At 42.3% G+C, this 21,724-nt stretch overlaps 1 protein-coding gene across 1 annotated transcript; it reads right to left on the reverse strand.

Annotated features, from left to right (window-relative positions):
- Positions 1-636: 636 nt before the first annotated feature.
- On the reverse strand, positions 637-4,598 carry LOC119735488. The gene is made up of 4 exons (XM_038209193.1): positions 3,692-4,598; positions 2,787-2,912; positions 2,305-2,394; positions 637-929 (listed from the first exon to the last, which is right to left on the reverse strand). Exons 1-4 carry the CDS (start codon positions 4,005-4,007, stop codon positions 676-678), a joined length of 786 nt encoding a protein of 261 aa, XP_038065121.1. The 5' UTR covers positions 4,008-4,598; the 3' UTR covers positions 637-675.
- Between the last annotated feature and the right edge of the window lie 17,126 nt (positions 4,599-21,724).

The following is a 21,724-nucleotide window of genomic DNA, read 5'->3' on the forward strand; positions in this document are numbered from 1 at the left end:
CCTGGTGTCTAGGATCCGTGGTCAAAGGACTGAATGAAATTATGTCTCGGATACATTCCACTGTTAATCGTAAATACCATGCAAGGTCACTATCAATGACGTAGTTAAAAAAACAACACTTTGCTGAAGAGAGATGAAATAAGATACGCCATAATTTGCTTGTACATGTACTGGCAGTTTTGCTAGCTCATTCGTAGCCTTTAGTCAAGTCCCACGCGCCTATACCCGGACCATCCGGACACGTAACGCACCCTGGATGCTGGCACGTAAAAAAAACTAGCACGAGCGGCGAAGCCGCGAGGGCCTTTACTATCTCGTGAAACTAATCACTTATTAATTTATTCACGTAATATAAATCAAGCAATATAAACCAATCATCTAACGGTAGTTTGCGGTTACCAGGAACAGTACGCGCGCCATGGCTGTCTGGCGGCAGACAACGGCTGCATGATTTACGTTAGTAATTTTGCATTTTCATTGGTCAATTCACAACGGGTAATGCATTATGCATGTCTACCAAATCGGTAGACAAATGTAAAGAAAAACATAAGCGTTATCCACGAGATGGTAAAGGCCCTCGCGGCTACGCCGCAGCTCGTCCTAGTCTTTTTACGTGTCAGCATCCGGGGTGCGTCACGCGTCCGGGTAAGCGCGTAGGACTTGACTAAGGCTAGCTCATTCGCCACTGCTCTTACCCGGGCAGTGGTCAATGGGTATTTCCTCCACCGTGACCTCGCAAAGCTGCAAGATGCTCTTGCTGGGGATATCCACGCTGATGTAGCGCGCCCTCAACTCCGGACAGCAATCAAACTCGATGGTGCCACCGCTTGGCTTGGCTTGGGCAGCGGTGACAGGTGAACCACAAGTCGGGTTGTTGGTGACAGTGGTGTTGTCACCAGCGCGAACAACCGCGCCTGTCAATCGACGGCCTACACAATTGAAAGGTATCCACACATTTGGTTTAAAACTCCACACACGTTTAAGACATGTTGTCGGCTTCGAAAGCGTTTCCGACATTCCATGTTGATAGTGTGTTACAGAAACCGGCGCTTGGCAGTGCATTTTTATTGTGACTCTTTCTCGTCGAAAATGGATGCCGTAATTTTTTGACGAATTCATATACCGACAAATATTTTTCCTACAAAATTAACTTTTATAAGATTGAATTTTGCGTCGGGGTGATATAAATCAATTTAGGTTTTGCCCTGCACGGACGTTTAAACACTGTATACTAATGGTGTAACCTCCCGAGTGAGAGTTGGAAAAAAATCACTCGGGTGGGACTCGAACCCACGACCTCCTGCTTTCTAGTGCAGATGTCTTACCACTCGACCACCGAGCTAACGGGATCGGTTGGCTGGTTCGAATCTGATGTACATAGTAGCGGCTACTGCATAAACTATAAACTTTGTCTATCCTGTAGATGACTTGAATTACTGTAATGACTCAAGGAATGTACGTAGCAAATTTTGAGTGCATTTAATTGGTATTGTACAAGCTTTCTAGAAATATCCATTGTCGTGCAGTTATTGCACATTGACCACGTGAAGATAATGATGAAATAGGCTCCTGAATTATAGGCACTTCTGTATCTTATTGGGGAAATCGGCCAAAGAATAAGCAACTACGGTGGGGGTAATGTCTCCCCAGTCCTAAGAATTAAGGTTACAGTCAGACTGTCTTTAGGTTTGTTAGTCCGAAGGTTCGTCAGTCCGAATGGTCGTTAGTCCAAAGGTTCGTTAGTCTGAAGGTTCAATAGTCCGAAGGTTCGATAGTTTGAAGGTTCGATGGTCCGAAGAGCCAATAAGTCCGAAAATAGAATAAGGTTCAATAATCCGAAGGTTCGATAGTCCGAATAGACGACAGGATTCGAAAGTCCGAATCGACAATAATGTTCGACAGTCCAAAAGGACAATAAGGTTCGAAAGTCCGAATCGACAATAATGTTCGACAGTCCAAAAGGACAATATGGTTCGATAGTCCGAATGGACAATAAGGTTCAATAGTCCGAATTGCCAATAAGGTCCGACGGTCCGAATGGTTAATACGGTTCGTCAGACGCTTCGGATTATCTGACCTTATTGACAATTCGGACTATTGGGTTATCGAACCTTACAGTTTTTTTCGGACTATCGATCCTCATTTTCAATTTGGAATAATGAACCTTCGGACTAGTGAACCTTATCTTTGAGCCTTCGGACTAATTAAACGTATTCTAAATTCAGACAACCCAACCTTCGGGCAGCCCCAAGAATTAAGACCCCAAACTCCCAGGTCCTGATAGTTGTAATGCTCATGACTTACTGGTGCTGCCTGCACGATTCAGAATTCGGACTTTGCTGATGCAGTGGTCCTCTCCAAGATCGACTCTCCACCACGGAGCCTGTTCGTCAACTATTTTGACCCCAGAAAGAAAGGGTCAAGACAATTTAAATACAAAGTCGCTTGTGAGAAATCAGCGCTTATTGGGTTTTTTTTAATTTATTTTTTATTAAAAACAATTTTTGACTGGTTTTAATCAATGCCAAGAACCCATGCATTTTTCTCCCTCCAATAATGAGTTAAGTTATTCGTGAGGAAAATATGCATTTTGACTTGATTTGTTTCCAAACGTCGAAACACTTTGATGTGTCAAGGGATTCTATTTTCCAATACCGAGCTAATTTATATTTCAATTATTATTATCGTTTACCACCACCTCGCAGGAAGTTGCAATGGAAATTACTTTCGCTCCCCCACCCCCGGGCCTTTCCAAGCCAAATTTCATAAAGGCTCATCTGACTTACGGGTGTGCGAACAATAATTCTTGGTTGTTGAACTACTGCCGTCCACTGCCTTACCAGCAAACCAGTTGGTGTAATTTGAACTTTGTTGGGCCGGCTGACCAACGATGCTAAACGCCCGAGAACCATCTGTAAAACATTATTTTGTAAATATAAGAAACCAAATATTTCGTGTAAATTAGACCTTTGGAGAACTTCAAGATTTGTTCTACAACATTTGCCACAATGGCGGGCATTACAAGCGGTTGTGAGTTATAAAAACCGTAAGTATCCACTCATCCAATGGTCTATAATATGCGAGCAGATTCACTGATTAATTAGGCAAGACCCCACCTCTTGATCTCGTAGATTTTTACCAATCAGCGGGCGCTTTCTATAATGGGTTTCCGGTAATTCACCGTTGCACTTCATAGACAATGGATAAACAAAAACCTGTGTCACGCGCTGTGGATCATGTTACGCGATACTGCGCCCGGCTGTTGTATTACAAAACACTGCATTCGAATTGACCAATCAAACCATTTAGTTCTGATTTGGGAATGAAATGACGTCACGATTTAGTAAAGTGGACTCCAATTCGCTCTTTTCACGCTTCCGCCATAGGCATGCACAGCCTCGATCTGGCAAGTTTACACAAGGAAAATAGCCGGTTCAGTGATTCCTGTGTCGGGCATCAGATCACAAAACCGGCTATTTTCATAGCCGGAGCGTGAAAAGAGCGCGGCTTGCATAATGTCTAGACATATCAGACGTGATACAGGACTTGCCTCCGTGGATAATGGGTGATACGCAGACTACTCGTTCAATCGATTATGTAATTACTTGTGCCTATTTTGATCAAAAGAGATTTTTTTTTATAATATGCAAACATTTGAACGAGACTGTTTTGTAGTGAATCCATATCTTACCTGCACCTGCTGAAGTTTTCTTGCCTTCAAAGTAGAAAACTCCTTGCTTCTCTACGAAGGTACATGGGCTCTGGAGTCTTGTTTTATTGTTGAGCTCACAAAGATGGCTGCTTGCATTGTAATTGAATGATGCACACTGTTGGTCCATAGAGCAGTCTCGCCCACAGCCCACAGCAGAAGATACAGTCTTCGTCTGAAACACATGACCCTGCAGGATTCGATTACTTGCAAAGTGGAACTCGGGAGTCAACCAATGTCGACACTGGGCATGGCAGCTTTTCACGAGAAGAATCAGAAAAATCCCTGCTGGACTCATATTGTGGTATGAATCTTGAAATTTGAACTGATCACCTTCCTACCTACGCAGTGCTAGTTAACTTCGTCGACGGTTTTTGCACTTGTTTAGACACCCATACCTAATACAAAGTCAAAATGACCGAATGAAATTCCCTTTTTTTCAATGGACGCAGATTCCATTCAAAGTCAGTGTCAAAACAGGTCTTTACAACGAACTTGCTGAAGTTGAATAATGCAGAATCGGACAGATTGTAGGTACAAACGTGCATATAACTGGCAGAGAGAGATTTAGAAGATTCTCAAAGTGATTTGTGATCAATTTTGCCAACACAGATGCGCGCCAGTGTTGCATTGCAGCTACTGTGCCCCAGTTATCAAGCGGCGAAACAAACAAGCATCTGTTGTTGATGAGGATTCATCTAGTTGTCATGGTAACTAGTATAAAAGTGTTAGTTCCAACCGAATGGATATAAAAGAGATTAATGCGCGTGTTATGGCTGTGCGTGAGGCTTTCATTAGTCAAGCTTCCCTTCGTGCACGGTAATTTGTGATAGGGTTAGTTGCTTGAAGGTCGTAAGACTCTTCATCAGCACTAATTAACTAAGTTGGATTTGTGATGGGTTTGGATGTGTAGTAATACATGTATAACGATGCATCCAATTCATAGTACCATTCTATAAACTTTTATCATGCTGCCACCATTTCAGTCATATCCCCTGTATCCAATCACAGTACTGAATGACAATGTTTTTTTGTGCAAATAGGAACCATACTATATTTGCTTCCAGCCTCGCTTTGTTTACGTTGATTTAAATGAGAAAAAAAAATGGCCGTGACGTGATAATGGCCTATTGGGTGAAGCAGAATATTAACTTAACGCGAACGCATATCACCCTTTGTGTGTGACATGCATTTTCTATTGTTTAGACACGTGGCCGTCCCAGACCGTTAAAATTACAGTATTCAAGCACACGATATAACAAAGTATGATGTTCTGAAGGGAACATTTTTCGACTTGATTCTATTTCCAACCTTCGCAAAAAAATGAACTGGGACATTCAGAAAGCAAACTACAAACGTTTGAAAAAAAATCTTTGAACGGGTGGAGGACAAATGGTGATCAGGTGAACCATGATGCTGCAAAAGTGAATCCTACAACGTTTGAGAACAGATCCAATCAGAGGGCAAGTTGTTCTCTATAGAACACCATACGGTATCTCCATCATGGCTTCAAATGACTTTCTTCTGCAGCGATCCTCTGTACGCTATCCAGTCAGTATATTGATCAGTGCTCCCAGCGAACACTTGCAGTTACGCCATAAATACGTGTTGCAAAAGCATTAGTGCCGGTTGTCGAAGTCCAGGTACCTTACTAAGAACCAGTCTACGATCAATACAGCCGGTGATCTCGTACATAACTTGTTATATTGTATGAAAAATTCCCTTCTGATAAACATCACAATATGGACCTTTTTTAACCTTAAGGATGGTTTCTTCCCTCTAGCAATGGAACAGCTAGTCTAATACACCGTGGCGAAAGCGGCGAAAGCCACGGTCTATTACATATGAACTGATTGCTGATTAATCAGGCAATACAACTTCACCTTGACCTGTAGATTATAACCAATTGGCTGGCGCGCGGCTTACATATATCTGCATCAGCGTTGTAGTACTCGTACTCGGTACTCGTACTCGAGAACTACTCGAGTACTTGTTTGGTCGCACCCGTGTTCGTACTCGAACGTCAAAGTACTCGTACTTGAAATGACGGTAATCGTACTCGGGCAGCAAGTACTCGTACTCGACATGTCAACATTGTACTCGATCATCAAAGTACTCGTACTCGAATAGCAGTATTCGGGGGAAAACTGGTAAAGCTTAACTTTATACCATGGCCTTATTTTATCGATACGTTCAGTTTGAAATGGTTGCTTGGCCTGTGGAGAAGTCAAAGTTTCCTGATTTCCCTCTGTAAGTGTCCGGACAAGCACATATAACAGCTAGCCGTGATTGGGTCTGTATATCGGTCTGGATGGGCCTGTGCCAATTACGCACCATTTGCCTTATGGCCGTGTTCGGAAATACAAGTACTTGTACTCTTACTAGTACTCGGAAGTTCAGTACTCGTACTCGTTTTCGGAAGCACAAGTACTCGTACTCGGATACCTGTTCTTGGACTCGGAAGTACAGCACTCGTATTTGTACTCGTATCGGCAACCTAAGTACTCGGCAGTACTCGGAACTCGGAAAAAAGCAATCGACTTCAACACTGATCTGTATGTTTAGACATATATGACGTTATACAGGAGACTTGGCTCTGTTGATAACGGATGATACTCAGACTATTATTATTGCTTGCGATCAATGATTCTCGCTCGAAATTGCCTTTGAAAATTCGTCTCTTTTCTTCTCATGAAAAACCAATGGTATTAGTGTAAACAAGGATCAATAGAATTTATTACAAAGGTCCATTCAGCGGGTTGGTTGCTCACGCGCATCAATACTAATGATTTTGCTTGTAATATTTATTGCTAATTCTTCCCCCAAAATTGACTGATGGAATGAAATATTCAGTGTGTTTCCCAATGCTGTTCCGTTCCCATCACAATATACAACTGCAAACAAAGGGCCAGTGAATGATTGGTTTTAGACATCGAACATTTCAGTGCGCCCCAAGTATACATCGATTGATAACTCTTCCAGGCGTATCATAAGGAGATGCCATTTTGGAATACATTGCATGCAGCAAAAATGTCACTCTGTATTATGCGATATAAGTGGTGAAATCGAGAGCAGTTTACTACCTGGGAGGATGGGATGTTGATTATGAGGTGAAATAGCTGAAGAGAGAACCTGATTCGTCTGAGAGGAACCAAACTTTACTTGACATCGGAGACATTTAAAAGTTGCATTGTTCATCTAGAAAGTGGTACATGTACATCCGGGTTGAAAACAAATCTAGTACGGAATTAAACGTGACTTCAACTCAAATCAAATGGAGATTTTACTACATCCACGTCTCTTCTAGAAGAAGAACGAATGATGATGTTTTTTTCCGTCTTTATATCAAGCAAAACTTGAGCTTCACTGAGCACCTACGCCACGCATCATTAAGACAGAGGCCTGCCGCCAACCCGGTTTTGCCAGCCTTTTTACAAGAGTTACGCTCAAGAATTGAAAACAGTTGTATGAGGCACTACTTGTTTGGCTTGAAAATGTCCATTTCTTCGATAAACATCACCATCTTACTGGCTGTTCTAATCGTTCAGCCCACCGTGTATTCGCGGTGCCTCTGCCCCGATGGTTGGACTGCTCACGGCCAGCACTGCTACCTCTACGTGCCGCAGCCGTTGAGTTTCAACACCGCGGAGAGAATCTGCGTCGCCCGGGGCCTACCCGCCGGCCGGCCGTCCTACCTGGCCTCGGTGCTGGACGCGGCAGAGTCCTTGTTCCTCGCGGAGTTGATTCAGCAGTCTGGTACGGCCAGCTATGCCTGGATCGGCCTGACGGATGCAGCCTTTGAGGACAATTGGGTGTGGCTGGACGGGTCGCCTTTCACACTCAGCCTCTGGCGGTCATATCAACCCGACAACTCTGGGAACGAGGACTGTGCGACCCTGCACACCGCAGCCAACTGGAACGACTACAAATGCGGTAATGCGGTCAGCTTCATCTGTAAAATGCCACAGCGGTACTGTTCAACTTGATTACTGTGGAAAGTGAAGGCATAATGACGCCGTCCCTATTACAAACAGAAAACACTTCAAGTTAATAGAAGCATTGTAACAACTTTAGTTACATTAAACACTGCAAACTGTAGTATTTTGTGGCAACGTGAATAACGTTTTACATGTAGATCATCAACATGTCATTCGCATCTGTTTGTACCGTAGACTTCTGATAAATGTCTATGGTTTGTACCTCTGCAACGACCAAGGGCGGATCCAGAACACAATTTTTTTTTGGGGGGGGCAAAAAAATTTTGGGTCCCCCCAAAAAGTGGGCCAAAAAAATTACGGCGTGGGGTTCGGGGCCCGCCTAAGGGCCCCGAATTTTTTTTTTGATTCTAGATGCTCTGTGGTGCGATCTGAGGCAATTTCTGACCACTTTAACCAATGCTTTTCTAGGAAAAGATGGTGGTGTACTCATTGCCTGCCTTTATTGCGATGTCACATAAAAAAAAAAATTGGTTTCTTTTTTGGGGGGCCATGGCCCCCTTTGCCCCCCCCCCCCGTGGATCCGCCCTTGGCAACGACGTCCCAACACTGCCCTCCTTTGCTCAGTAATATTACCTGTAGGTGACATTACTTGTTATTAATAACTCGATGACAGTTTCTCCTACACAGCGCCTGCAAATGCCATCTTGGGCCCTGGTTCTGGCTTGTCACAGAGCTCCCTCATGAGACTATTTGAATGAACGACCAATGTATTTGTCTTACCATGGAGGTAGGAAAAGAAGGAGTTTAGCACAAGCACAGATCAAACGGGCCATGTCTCCCGCCGCCATCGATCAGATAACGACCGCAAACAACGGGAGAAGGGGGAGAAGGGGGATGTGGTGGATGTTGTACCATTTTCAAAAAATAGGGGGCGCTCTTCAAAATGGGCCATTACACAAAGTACGCATTATTTGTATGTGCCCATTTTCAGGGCGCATTTTCAGGGTTTGGGGCATGGTTTTCATATTCGTATTCATCAGAGCTCTACTGTACCATTTTGGGAAATGGTTACTGAAAAAAAAAAATATCCGATTTTTTGGGGGCAAGTTTCGTGATCGTGTTTATCTCGATGGGTCATATTTATGCTCGTGGGGTCACATTTGTGTCCGCAAGAGGGCACTTGAATAAAACTGGGGGCAAGTTGGGTCACGCACTGAGTCACGCATTCATGCATCGAGTCACGTGAGGCCCTTTGTGTTTACTCGACCAATGATTTGACTCGAAGTTGCCTTTGGATGCTCGTCTCTATTTCGTCCCATAAAACAATTTCATTTGGAACGCGGATCTATTTCATTAACGAAGATAAATTCAGCGAGTGGGCTGTTCACGTGGATCAATAACATTGTTATGTGGATTTGCTTAATATTTATTGGTAGTTTTCTTTCAACAAAACTGACTGATGATATGAAACATTCAACATGTTTTCCGATGCTGCTCCGCTCCCATCAACAAGAGACACAATGTCAAACAAAGGACTGATGAATTACTGGTCATATATCGAGCATCTGAATGCGCCCCAAGTAGTCCTATTTATTGAATGTAACTGTTCCATGCTCATCATTTGGAGAGTGGACTAAACTGGATGCACCAAAAGGAGCTGTCATTGTGTATGTGCGATGTGAATAGTGAAAGCGAGGACAGTGTTTTCCCTGGAACATTGATTGTCAAGTGGAATGGCTGAAGAGAGAACCCGACTCGTGTGAGAGCAACACATACACTACGTCATGTCGAAAACATTTAAGAGATGCATCTAGAAAGTGTACACCAGGGTTGTACTTCATATCAAATCAAATGGATATCATACTTCTTCCGTAACTTTTCGAGAAGTTGGGCGAATGTTAATGTGTTCTTGCGTCACGCACCTTCAGGATTTTACAAGCTCCCTTTGAAAAGAGCTGCACTTAAGAATTGAGCGCAAGCTTTGACGTGTGAGACATCATTATTTGGATTGAAGATGTGTGTTTCTTCGATAAACACCACCTTACTTACTGGCTGTTCTAATCATTCAGCCCACCGTGTATTCGCGGTGTCTCTGCCCCGATGGTTGGGCTGCTCACGGCCAGCACTGCTACCTCTACGTGCCGCAGCCGTTGAGTTTCAACAGCGCGGAGAGAATCTGCGACGCCCGGGGCCTACCCGGCCGGCCGTTCCACCTGGCCTTGGTCCTTGATGCAGCAAAGGCCTTGTCCCTTGCGGAGTTGATTCAGCAGTCTGGTAGGGTCCTACTAAAGTGCGTCAACAAGCGTCAACAAATTTTGTACATGCTTGACCGGTCTGGTACGGCCAGCTTCGCCTGGATCGGCCTGACAGATGCCGCCGTTGAGGGGGTTTGGGCGTGGCTAGACGGATCGACATTCTTGTTCGCCCTCTGGGGGGCAAAGGAACCCAATAACGTTGGCAATGAAGACTGCGCGAAACTGCGTACCGCAGCCAACTGGAACGGCTACCATTGCCGTAACTCGGCCAGTTTCATATGTAAAATGCCGCAGCGTTACCGTCCAACTAGATTTACTCTGGAAGGGCAACAAAAATGAGGGCACACTGACACCGTTTTTGTGCACAAACAAAACAAACATCATCATGTTTATTGAAGCAATGTAGCAGCTTCACTGTAATCTAAACATCAAACACTGTATAAATATTTGTTTTAACTTAATAACTTGATCACATTTTTTTTGTTTTCGTGCCCAGCTTTTACATATGTTCCCACTTTGCCGCTGGTTCAGGCTAATCAGAGATCGCCCTCATGAGTGAATTTTGAATCAACGACTTATGTACTGCACAAAGCCTTTATTGTAGTCAATCTGCTGACGTCATTGCATCAAGTAGTTATCCCTAAAAAAGTATGTTATCATGACGATCAACTCCCTAAAGCTATCTTTCCTTAATCGTGTTTCCAGTCTGTTTTGTGTCAGTTGCGTACTTATAGTTATATATAGGTCCTGCAGTTTAGAACCAAAATACATCGACAAACAAGAATATTGTACTTTCATTGTCCAGTTAATTTTTTTAGCTTGGCACGTAGCTCGGGTTGACCGCACATGTTGAGTTTTTCGCCTCGCGAGGCGAAAGAAATCAAACAGGAAATATATCACCTCACGGCCTAGTCTAGGTTTTAGACGCTGCCGCAAGAGGGCGCTATCACGACCAACCAACATCGCCCACGGTGTGCGTTCGCCAAACAGGTGTGCGTTCTTTCAGCAAAACGAAAACAATTTGTGATTTGTTTTCGTTTTGCTGAAAGAACCCTTACTTTTTCGTGATTCGTGGACAGAAATTTAAAACGGTGGTTGTGTTTAAGATTCCGTTACGTGAACATTATATAAGTGATATAAATGATTCTTGTGCTAAAAGAAAGCTTAAAAATTGGGCTTTTATACCCCAGATTTTGAAAGAGAGCTATACATGCAGAACTTTACTAAAACAAAGGTCCCGACATTTGGGTTTCGTGTTTTTTTTTACGGCACATTTGGGTTTCGTTTTTTTTTGTTATAGCACCCTCGGCGTCGCCTCGGGTGCTATGCGCCCCTCGGGTATTCAAAACGTCATATCCCAGATCACAGCAGTCAACAATTGTTAAATATCACACTGTTGTTGCCATGGATCGACCAATCGGGATCGAGGATACGTGTTTGCTTGAAGAGAAATTCTTTCATACTTCTCAAACCCATCCAATATTTATATAATCATTAAACAAACATCACGAAAAGTCATTCATTTTACGTTCTTTGTACATACATGATACTCTTTACGATTTATCTCTATAAATCATTAACTACACCAAACATTCATTGGATGGAGTCTTTCGTCAGGGTGATGTAAATCAATAGTAGGTTTTGCCCTTCACCGACGTATAAACACTGAACACTTAGTGTGTTACCTCCAGAGTGAAAGTTGGAAAAAAAGTCACTCGGGTGGGACTCGAACCCACGACCTCCTGCCTTCTAGTTCTACCAGACATATTAATTTAAAAGTTGGGTTTGTATTCTACAAATTATCAGTGCAGTAATGTATATAAGAAGAATGAAACTTGTCAAACAAATAGGCGTGATTAGTGTTTCCAATTTTTAATTGAAAACAGCTTTTGTTTTCGTCCGAATATTGCCTCTAGTTATTTTATTATTATTAATTCATTTTTGGGAGGGGGGGGGGGTTAAGGTAATCAGTAAAAGTCTTGTTCCCAGACTGTATTTAGATTTTGTTCCCTAGTGAAGCGAATCCCTGCCACTTCGGCGCTAGAGGGCACTATAAACAAGAACAATCTAGTCATGTCTTTAGACGAATTCCGATTATCTCATGGGCGCCATAATAAGTACATGCCTGGACAGGATGAGTAGTAGTGCTCGGGATTAATTGGTTCCGAGTGCCAAAGTTCCAAAGACTTGATTCATATTGTCTATAACGCCCTCTACCGTGATGGAAACTCGTCATTTTCGTCGTGGGGTAATTTATTCCACTTTACCATAGGCATAGCTGTCACTGCTGGGAGTAAACTCGGCATCGGTCAAGGCCAGACCATGGAGGCGACACTGGCCGTTTCCCGCCGCGTAGTCAAAGGAGACACACCCGGCCCATTGGTGGCAGTAGCCGGCACATTGCAAGGGCGAATCAACCCTCTTGCTCGTCAGGGACTGGGAGTTACTGATCACGGCTCCCGTGTTTAACTTCCTGAAGATTACTGACTTGGAATCACAATCTAAATTGTCAGCACCAGGGTTTAAAAGGGGGAGGGAAAATAAAAATGATTAACACCGATTTTTGTGTACAACAAATTAACAAAAACTGAATATTTTCCGGCCTAAATACCTTTTCGGGGTGCATACCAATGTTCCCAATACCGATATTCCCTAAAACCCTTACCATATAACCCTAGCCCTAATCCTAACGCTAACCCTAATCCTAAGGATTTTGGGGAACATCAGTATTGGGGAACATAGGTTTTGGGGAACTTCGGGTAGACCCCCTTTTTTGTGCCTTCCCTGGAATTTGTATTGTTCCCTTCTCTACCTCTTTTTTTTGCCTGAAGTGACACGAATAGGCAGTAGGAGTACCCTGTCTTCCATCTAATTACCTTTGCCCACTTGCCCCCCCCATCCTCTTTTCCGAGAGTGGGGCATATGCAGTATGGATCACGTAAACATTTTAAAACGATCACAGCAATAGGTATGCATTATACCCCTACAGGTACATTTTTCATGTGGAAACTCCCCCGCTATCACACCTCAGCCGTAATGTAAAATCGCCTCCATACCCCGGGACGGGATTTTTTTTTTTTTACACAACTATCTGGGGTACTTTGTGCGCTTTACTATGGAGCATGGTTAAAATTACCAGGCTTGAGTGGAGGCTACTATTTTTAAACTTGGTGCGGATTTCGGACTTTATTTCCCTTTTAAAAAAATCTTCCAGATCCTCGGATTTGAAAAGAAAAAGAAAATTGCTGTTATACAATAAGTATCCGACTGAAAAATAACGTTTCTAAGATAAATCTTTACATTGTTGAAAAAAAGAGCAAGAGCAAAATCTGTTAAGTGCAGAGCAGGGAGTCGATCTCGTAACCTGTGAGTATTAGCTAGCATGCCTAACCACTAGGAAACGGCGGTGCTCGACCAAACCCTGCAATTCATAAATTATATACTTTCACACACGCGGCGCTCTACAATCCTGTAACCTTGATTCAAGTTGCCTGAAAACGAGTACCCTGTACTATTGTGTAAATAAAGTATTCGCCCCCAGTACTGGCTGTGTCGGTGTCCAGGCTGATGTATCTTGCCGCGCGCAGTGGCTCGCACGGGAACAAATGCTCAAAAACACTCCCCTTTTCCATAATTACGCTAAGACACTGCATACTGGCTGTATAAGATTCTAACGTGTTCACTTTGAAGAGAATCTTGTTTTCGGATTTCACGTCTTGACGAGTGGATTCTCACCTACGGCTCCGCATACAAAAACAAACAATGTTTTAAAGCACAGCCAGGCTCCAGACTAATTTCCATAGATGTGGAAGATATTTGAACATGCAAGAATAATCTAATTCCAGGGTGAGACTGAGAGAGCAGGTAGATGTGAGAGATTACTGGGAACGAGGTTGCATGGCGATGTACCCTATTACAACACTGATTAGCACTATTACTTATATCATATTTTATTACTCATGACATCTCTCCAAGATCTGTAGCAAGCCCTGTGAAATATTTGGACAGATGTTATGTGCTGGACGCTTTGTTATTTTCTGTAACCAAGTATAGTGATTATTCTACGCAAGTGAGACACCTATATCACGTGATACTGAGCTTATCAAAATTACCGCACGTGTATATGTTTGATTGATTGATGTTTACAATTCTTTTTAATTTGTGATAGGAATGAAGGAATGGACCGATCCAGTAAGCACCGCCCCATGGTATTCTGACCAATCACTGCCGTGATTTATGTCCGACGTGCGTGCACTAATTAAGTGCACGCGCGTATGATGCGCGCGGAAGGAAAATACAGTGTGGCATTGGAGAAGAGCACGTGTTAATTTGCCCACGTTCGCACTGGGCGGAGCTTACTGGATCGGTCCATTGGTTTGCCATTTGGATTAAGTAAGACTGTTCATAATAAAAAAAAAAGTTGCTGGGAAGTAACCTTCGACGGACTGGCATCCTATCTAGATGGGACAGAAACATTCTTAGTCATTTCATGCCACGGAAAAACAAACGCTGCGTAGCCTGATGCGCTGTAATGATGTAGGGGAACAGGCTTTACCAATCATGCCACCTTAAAGAAGCAAAAATTATAGTACGATACATCATACTATGCTCACAACATCAAAACAATGAGCAAGCTTAACTTCCGGTTGATTATGATTGCAATTGGAGATCATTCTAAACACCTTATTTCTTAAGTAAAGGATATTGACTGTGGAAATCTACAGGGTGAATAGAGATCCAAGAAAACTGGTAAACATAAACATAAACCGACTCGAATGTGTTTCTCTGGCTGTCCAACCTTTCAGTCAGTTCATAGGAAGTCAGTGACACCAGTCACTATTCAAACTATGGCACGCATGAAGGAACATTGGCAATTACGCTGAAACGGCGGACCTATCAAGTTAATGAGAAAACAAAAAAATTGCTCAGAGTGAGGAAATGACAAATAACCTGAGGAGTCATTCTGCCTGAAATGCTATCGCTTGAAAAAAACGCAAACATTGAAGGCGGTTTGAACTAAAATCCCTGGGGACACACTTTTATTTTTAGGGAGATATATTATCCGTTAAATATTGCGAAGATGAACCGTCCATTTGGACTTACGAAACATACACGATAAAGTGCTGATCTGGAGACTGTACACGGGAAGCGCGTTAAAATATATATATATACTTTTGAATTGGAAGCAGTAGCAACAAAATCAACTTACGACACCAGAATTTCCGTACATACGCCTTGACGTACACACATTGTAACTCGATGACTTATAAATCGTACTAACGACTTATAACCGATAATGTATATCGTACGTATACGGGTTATGGGCTCCGTGCGCCAACAAAAGAGGGCGCCCTTTTACTTAGCAACGACGTCCCATGGGTGGGCCACTTATATTTTGCTGGTTGAAGCGCGCGCAACGTTCCTTGTGTGTGACGCACGTACACCAAGGGATTTGTACTTATGTACACGCAGTGTCTGCGTTCCGCGATGGCGTCGTTCGGTCACCTCGACTGTACTTTCTTTGCCGGTGACGGGGTACTTGTGAACGGAGCGGATAAGGCGTACGTACACGTAGACGTACGTACGGGTTGTAAGGCGTGGTGTGGGCCTTTCTAATAAAAGGCAAACTTATACGGGTTAGCAGAAGTAAGAGGCATGTTCGTTTACCAATACAGATTCATACACAACATCAAAAAAATTATTCCAACTCTTGACTTCCAGCTGATTATGGTTGCAACTGGATATCAATGAAAACAACTGCGCTTTTGAAGTAAAGGAAATTGGCTACGGAAATCTATAGGGTGAATAGAAATCCAAGAACCACAAACATAACTAGAAATGTGTTTGTGGACAAACCCCAGCTGTTTCGGATGTTTGAAATGACTCCGTGACGTGATGGACACATAATGATGACGTAACGTCAAATTTCATCCATAACACATCACAGCAAACGTATATATCAAGTTACAACCAAATCGAACATACAGTATTGTAGATATAGGCCACTAATAGAAAAATGTTCCTTTAATGTGACGTCACATGCAATTTGCTAACATCATTTTGAGGCCACTTGTGTTTTCATCTACAACACATCCCGGTATCGGTACATATCAAGTGACAACTGAATCGGATCTATGGTTCTTGAGATATAGGCCTTAGAAAAATGCCCCTCTAATGAAACGTTACATGACATGAGATGACCTCACTTCAATTTTCATATGTACTACATCCCTGTCTACATGCATACCAAGATTGAAGCCTATCGGACGGGTGGTCCGAAGTGATAGCGATTCCAAAAATGCACTTTTAATATAACGTCCCGTGACACACGTTGACGTCATAACGAAAATCATGGGGCACCATCTTCGGCAGGTGGTCTAAGTGTCTGCCAATTAGTCTAAAGCCAATCAGACATATGGAAGTGCCAAAGTGTATGGTTTAAAAAAAACGTGTACAAAACCTATGGATAAAAAAAATGAACTTTTATGTGACGTACTTATGATGGCGTCATGATAACGAAAATATTCAAGGACCATCTGTGGGCAGTGGTCTATGTATGTGCCGAGTCTGACGTCAATCAGATTTACGAAAGTGTCATAGTGTACTGGTGGAAGAAAAACGTGTACAAACCCTATGGAGAAAAGTTTGAAACGATGAAGAGTTTGAAGCTGAAAACCGATACGCGAGTGTGTTTTTCTTACCGTCTACTCGTCTAGACGTTTAGTTAGTTCACAGGAAGTCAGTGACACCAGTCACTATTCTAACTATGGCATGCATGAAGGAACATTGGCAATTATTCTGAAACGGCGGATCTACCAAGTTAATGAGAAAATCCTAGCTCAGAGTGAGGAAATGACAAATACCCTGTGAAATCATCCTGCCTGAATTGGTATCGCTTGAAAGTACACAATCATTGAAGGAGGTTTAAAAAACAAAGTCCCAGTGGACACACTTTTTTTATGTAGATATATTATCCGTTCATACACGATAGAGTGCTGATTTAGAGGTAGCCTTTAGTCAAGTCCCACGCGCCTATACCCGGACCATCCGGACACGTAACGCACCCCGATACTGGCACGTAAAAAGACTAGCACGAGCGGCGAAGCCGCGAGGGCCTTTAGTATCTCGTGGAACTAATCACTTATTCATTTATTCACGTAATATAAATCAAGTAATATAAACCAATCATCTAACGGTGGTTTGCGGTTACCTGCAACAGCACCCGCGCCATGGCGCGCGTGCTGTCTGGCGCCAGACGACGGCTGATTTACGTTAGTAATTCTGCATTTTCATTGGTCAATTCACAACGGGTAATGCATTATGCATGTCTACCAAATCGGTAGGGAAATGTAAAGAAAAACATAAGCGTTCTCCACGAGATGGTGAAGGCCCTCGCGGCTTTGCCGCTCGTGCTAGTTTTTTTACGTGTCAGCATCCGGGGTGCGTCACGTGTCCGGGTAAGCACGTGGAACTTGACGGCGGTTTAAAAATTTACAGGTTAAGTTTGGCTTTCAAAGAATCATGTGAATGTTTTCGTCTTGCATAAAAGTATTTCAAAGTAGCCAAACGGCGGTTAATTTACAGGCTGTACACATTAAGTACAATACAAATTCATATTTCGAATCGGAAGCAGTAGCAACATAATCGAATTACGACACCACAATGTCGGACATGCGCCTTAACACCTACACAACCTAGCACATTCGTACGTATGACCTATAACTCGTACACTCTAAAAAGTCCCGGGTCAGATTTGACCCGGAAAAGGGTCATGTGGGGTCTGACCCTTTTCTTGGTTAAAAATTACCCTTTTCCGGGTCAAAAATGACACTTTCTTGGATCAAAATGACCCGAAAAATAAGTCACACAGTGTAATTTTGACACAGAAAAGAGTAATTTTTGACCCGGAAAAGGGTCAGGCCCCACATGACCCTTTTCCGGGTCAATTCTGACCCTGGACTTTTTAGAGTGTACCTACGACGCTAATGCACCTCGTGAATAACATCATACGTAACGGCGGACCTACCATTTGAAATTATTCTGCCTGAAAAGGTGTTGTTTACAAGTACGCATGCACGGTATGCATTGCTGATTAAACGACTGCGCACGAGAAGTGCGATTAAACATGTATCATTTTAACCGGAAGCAGTGGCAGTAAAGTCTACCCACGACCCCCGAAAAGGTGCATATGTGTTCTGTTTTTGTAAAAATATTGCATCCAGTGGGCTAAAACTTCACGGTAAGCAGTGGCTGCGGAACCGGGAGGGGGGGGGGGAGCACTCCGGCCCCCCATGGGTCATGAAAGGTTGACCCTCCCATTTGTTTGAATACTCCAGGGGTGATGAGCATCGATTTCGTCAATTTGTTAGTGGAAAATACAGTGCCTATGAACCTAACTCCGTTGAAATACTTTGGTAATTGTACGTTCTTGGAAAACAAGGGTGGTGCAGAGTTGTAACGAGTCACTGATTTTTGTGACTTGAGTCGAGTCGAGTCATTTTAAAGAAGTGACTCAAGTCGAGTCGAGTCATTAGGTCCAAAGGTCGAGTCGAGTCGAGTCGAGTCAAATATTTAGCTCGAGTCAATTTGAGTCACGAATATTTGAACACTAATACCAACATTAGAAGGAGGCCATACGTTTAGCCAGCGTTCGAATCAAGGAGCTTTATAAGAAATCGCCTAAAGCCAATGATGAAACAGCAAATAAGAAAATGTGTTTACAAATCTGGTTCCTGGATAGTATTTTGTGCGTTCTAGAACCATGAGGTGGGAGTCTGTGACATGTTGTACATTTATACATGACTGCTATTCGCAAAGCGAAGCAAGCATAAAGTTTGCACCGTAAGTCATGGCAAATACTTTTCTCAAAGTTGTGCTTTTATTTTTGGGACTCGAGTCTTATTAGCCTTCGCTCTAGTCGAGTCGAGTCTTTTGATGAGGGACTCGAGTCGAGTCGAGTCATTTGCTGGCAGTGACTCGAGTCGAGTCGAGTAATTTACCCTTAGGGACTCGAGTCGAGTCGAGTCACCAAAAATTGTGACTCGAGTCGGACTCGAGTCGAGTCATTGACTCGAGTCATTACAACTCTGGGGTGGTGGGGTCTGGGCTACGGTCAGTGGCAGGGAAACATTTGAATATCATCAAGTGGGGAAATCAACGTCTGCAAAATGAATGATTTCCAACAATTTTGATGTTTCCAGAAAAAAACAGAAATACGTTTGTTTAATCCTATGTGGGCACTTTAATACCTCTAAATGCATATAGCATCATTTTTTTTTCGTTTTCAATAATATATATTACCACTCAAAATTTAATTATGAATGTCCAAAACCTATTAACCTTTTAAAGTTTCAGCTCAGGGAAAATTACACTTTTCAAAACAGAAGGCAAATGCACAACCTTTTGATCAGAAAACACGCACGATTAAGTCGATAACACACTTGTTTTCAGACAAAGAATCAATTACATGTATTACTGATCGTTGGATTTCCTCTTAGACTAAATTACGTCAGTCAGACAGAAACATTTCAGGGGGTGTTCAGCACCAGTGCGATCTTTAATCCAGGTAAGCTTTGATAATGATTCGGTAGGGTAGTTTTTGGATCACTGTGAATGATTCTTATATGACTATAAGATTACATCACCTACCTGTTAGTGCGCAGTGACCACGTTCGCTGCAGTACGCCAACAGAACAACCAGAATCAAACCAGCGCAACCTCCGACAAGATGATATCCTCTCGCTGCCATTGCGAAGATCACTTTTTCTTCCGTATATTTTCACTGCAATGATGCAACACTGCTAGGTGAATACTATATGAATAGGCCTACAGAGAAACGGTCTCGAGTATCGAACTGACAATAACCAACAATGCAAATTTAAACAAAGGCATCTCTTGTAGTTAGCCTACAGACAACGTATCCCCAGGACGCGTACGAATGAAGTAATCATATTCGTTGTGCTGATGTAACGCCTAGAGACATTTCAGCTAATGAAGTGCTGTAATTGCTGAGGCAAGCAAGCTTCGCAACATATTACTTCATCGGCTTTTCTGCATAGTTGCGTTAAAGTCTTTGTTTTTGTTCAATATTTGTTTTCTTCGTGGGCGTTCTTATCCCGTAGACTCTGTACACGCCTTTTCTTTGGGTATGGAACCTAGTCATCAACCACAAAGCAAAGTCGTGTCTCGACCAGTGACGTCATGCTAAATTCATCTTGGATCACGTGACGTCATCTTAAACGTGCACATTTTAAGGTCCCATCTAGAGAACTGTATGTCCGCTTTGGTTCAAACTTGGTATGTGGGTATACTGGAATAGAATGTAGGTGACGTCATGATAACTTCATCGTGTAATTTTATGACGATTTTTGAATTTTTGAAACTTTAAGCCATATCTCATCAACAGAAAAAAAACAAGCGAAATTCTTGACGTCAAAGTGTTTGACGCTATTATTTATGCGTAATCTTGCGATTTTTTAAAATCACATTATAATGGTAAGTCCGGTCGTTTTGTTGTTACTTCATATAGTGACGTCATAATGACGTCATAAATTGATATTTTTAATATAAAAGTTTATCTATTTTGTATATTATTCAACTCTCAAAATGAGACATAAAGTGCAATTAGATTAACTTTAAACTACGCACAGATACATTCTGTACTGTAAGGCCAAAACAAAAAAAAGTCTCCGGTTTCTGGTATGCGCGCGCGTCGCCGTAGCCCTGCGCGTCGGCAAAATGAAAACGTTTTTTTTTCAATAAAAGATGATGTCTCAAAACCGCCAAACTCACTGGTTTGACTGGAATTCTGCTGCAGCACAGTTTTAACGTGTTTTTAGATGGGGGTATGATCGATAATAAGCTTTGTGTGGACTCACTGGACTCCCGTACATTTTGCACTAAGTTTAGTCGGGCACCATTTGCAGTCATCAGCCGACATTTGAAGCAAAAAAGTCAGGTAAAAAAAAAAAGCCGCGTCGCCGCACCACCTATTTGGGCAAGCTCCATACCAGAAACCGGAGACTTTTTTTTGGCCTAAAGTGGGTCCTAGACAAGTGACGTCATCAATGGTCATGTGACGTCATCTTGAAGTTGGATATTTAAGATGTTATATCTAAAGAAATGTAGGTCCTATTTTAGGTTGAAATAAAAAAACACATAAGGTTAGGTCTGATCGTCACGAAACTTGGTTGACGGTTTGATAATAATTATAATATGCAAAATCTGATATTACGTTACGATGACGTCATCGACTGATTTTCTTTTTGAACGAAGTTTTGAAATGTTAACATTTTGTTTCTCATTACACAAATTTGTTTCTCATTACACACATTAGACACATAGATCGACTCCAAACTTGACACAGACCAAAACAACTTAGTCGATGGACGCATAGACAAGTGACGTCACGATGACGCCATCACATGACATTTGACGTCATCTGAAAGGTGCATATTATTGATTTTTTTTTAGAAGTCCTGTGTACATTTGTTGCATATCATTGGAACTTTGTTGTACTTTGAGAATATTTCGAAGCTCTTTCAGCATGGTATGGTACAATTTTTACACATAAATGCATATATTTACACTGCAGATAAATTATAAGCTCTAAATGCTGAATTTAGTTGCTGTGTAATTTTAAATAACGAACTAAGGAAATGTTCAAATTGTTTTCTTTAATTCCACAGACTTATGTCCAATTAACTGTCGTTTTTCTTGTATATATTGTTCGACTGAACTACATTCTGCGTCGTCATATGTAAATAAGTTATTATCGTAGCAGAAATTATAACCATATCTCAGAGTCCACTTGCTTCACATTC

This window comes from Patiria miniata, unplaced genomic scaffold, assembly GCF_015706575.1.
Source record: "Patiria miniata isolate m_02_andy unplaced genomic scaffold, ASM1570657v1 HiC_scaffold_29, whole genome shotgun sequence".
Lineage (NCBI taxonomy): Eukaryota > Metazoa > Echinodermata > Asteroidea > Valvatida > Asterinidae > Patiria > Patiria miniata.

What these genes read in the sequence shown, in the direction of transcription:
- LOC119735488 (XM_038209193.1), bottom strand. Translation starts at nt 4,007, where the DNA reads ATGAGTCCAGCAGGGATTTTTCTGATTCTTCTCGTGAAAAGCTGCCAT. An exon ending in GAAAACTTCAGCAGGTGCAG is followed by an intron (nt 2,913 to 3,691) that starts GTAAGATATGGA and finishes AATGTTTTACAG; the next exon opens with ATGGTTCTCGGGCGTTTAGC. An exon ending in GAATTATTGTTCGCACACCC is followed by an intron (nt 2,395 to 2,786) that starts GTAAGTCAGATG and finishes GGGTCAAAATAG; the next exon opens with TTGACGAACAGGCTCCGTGG.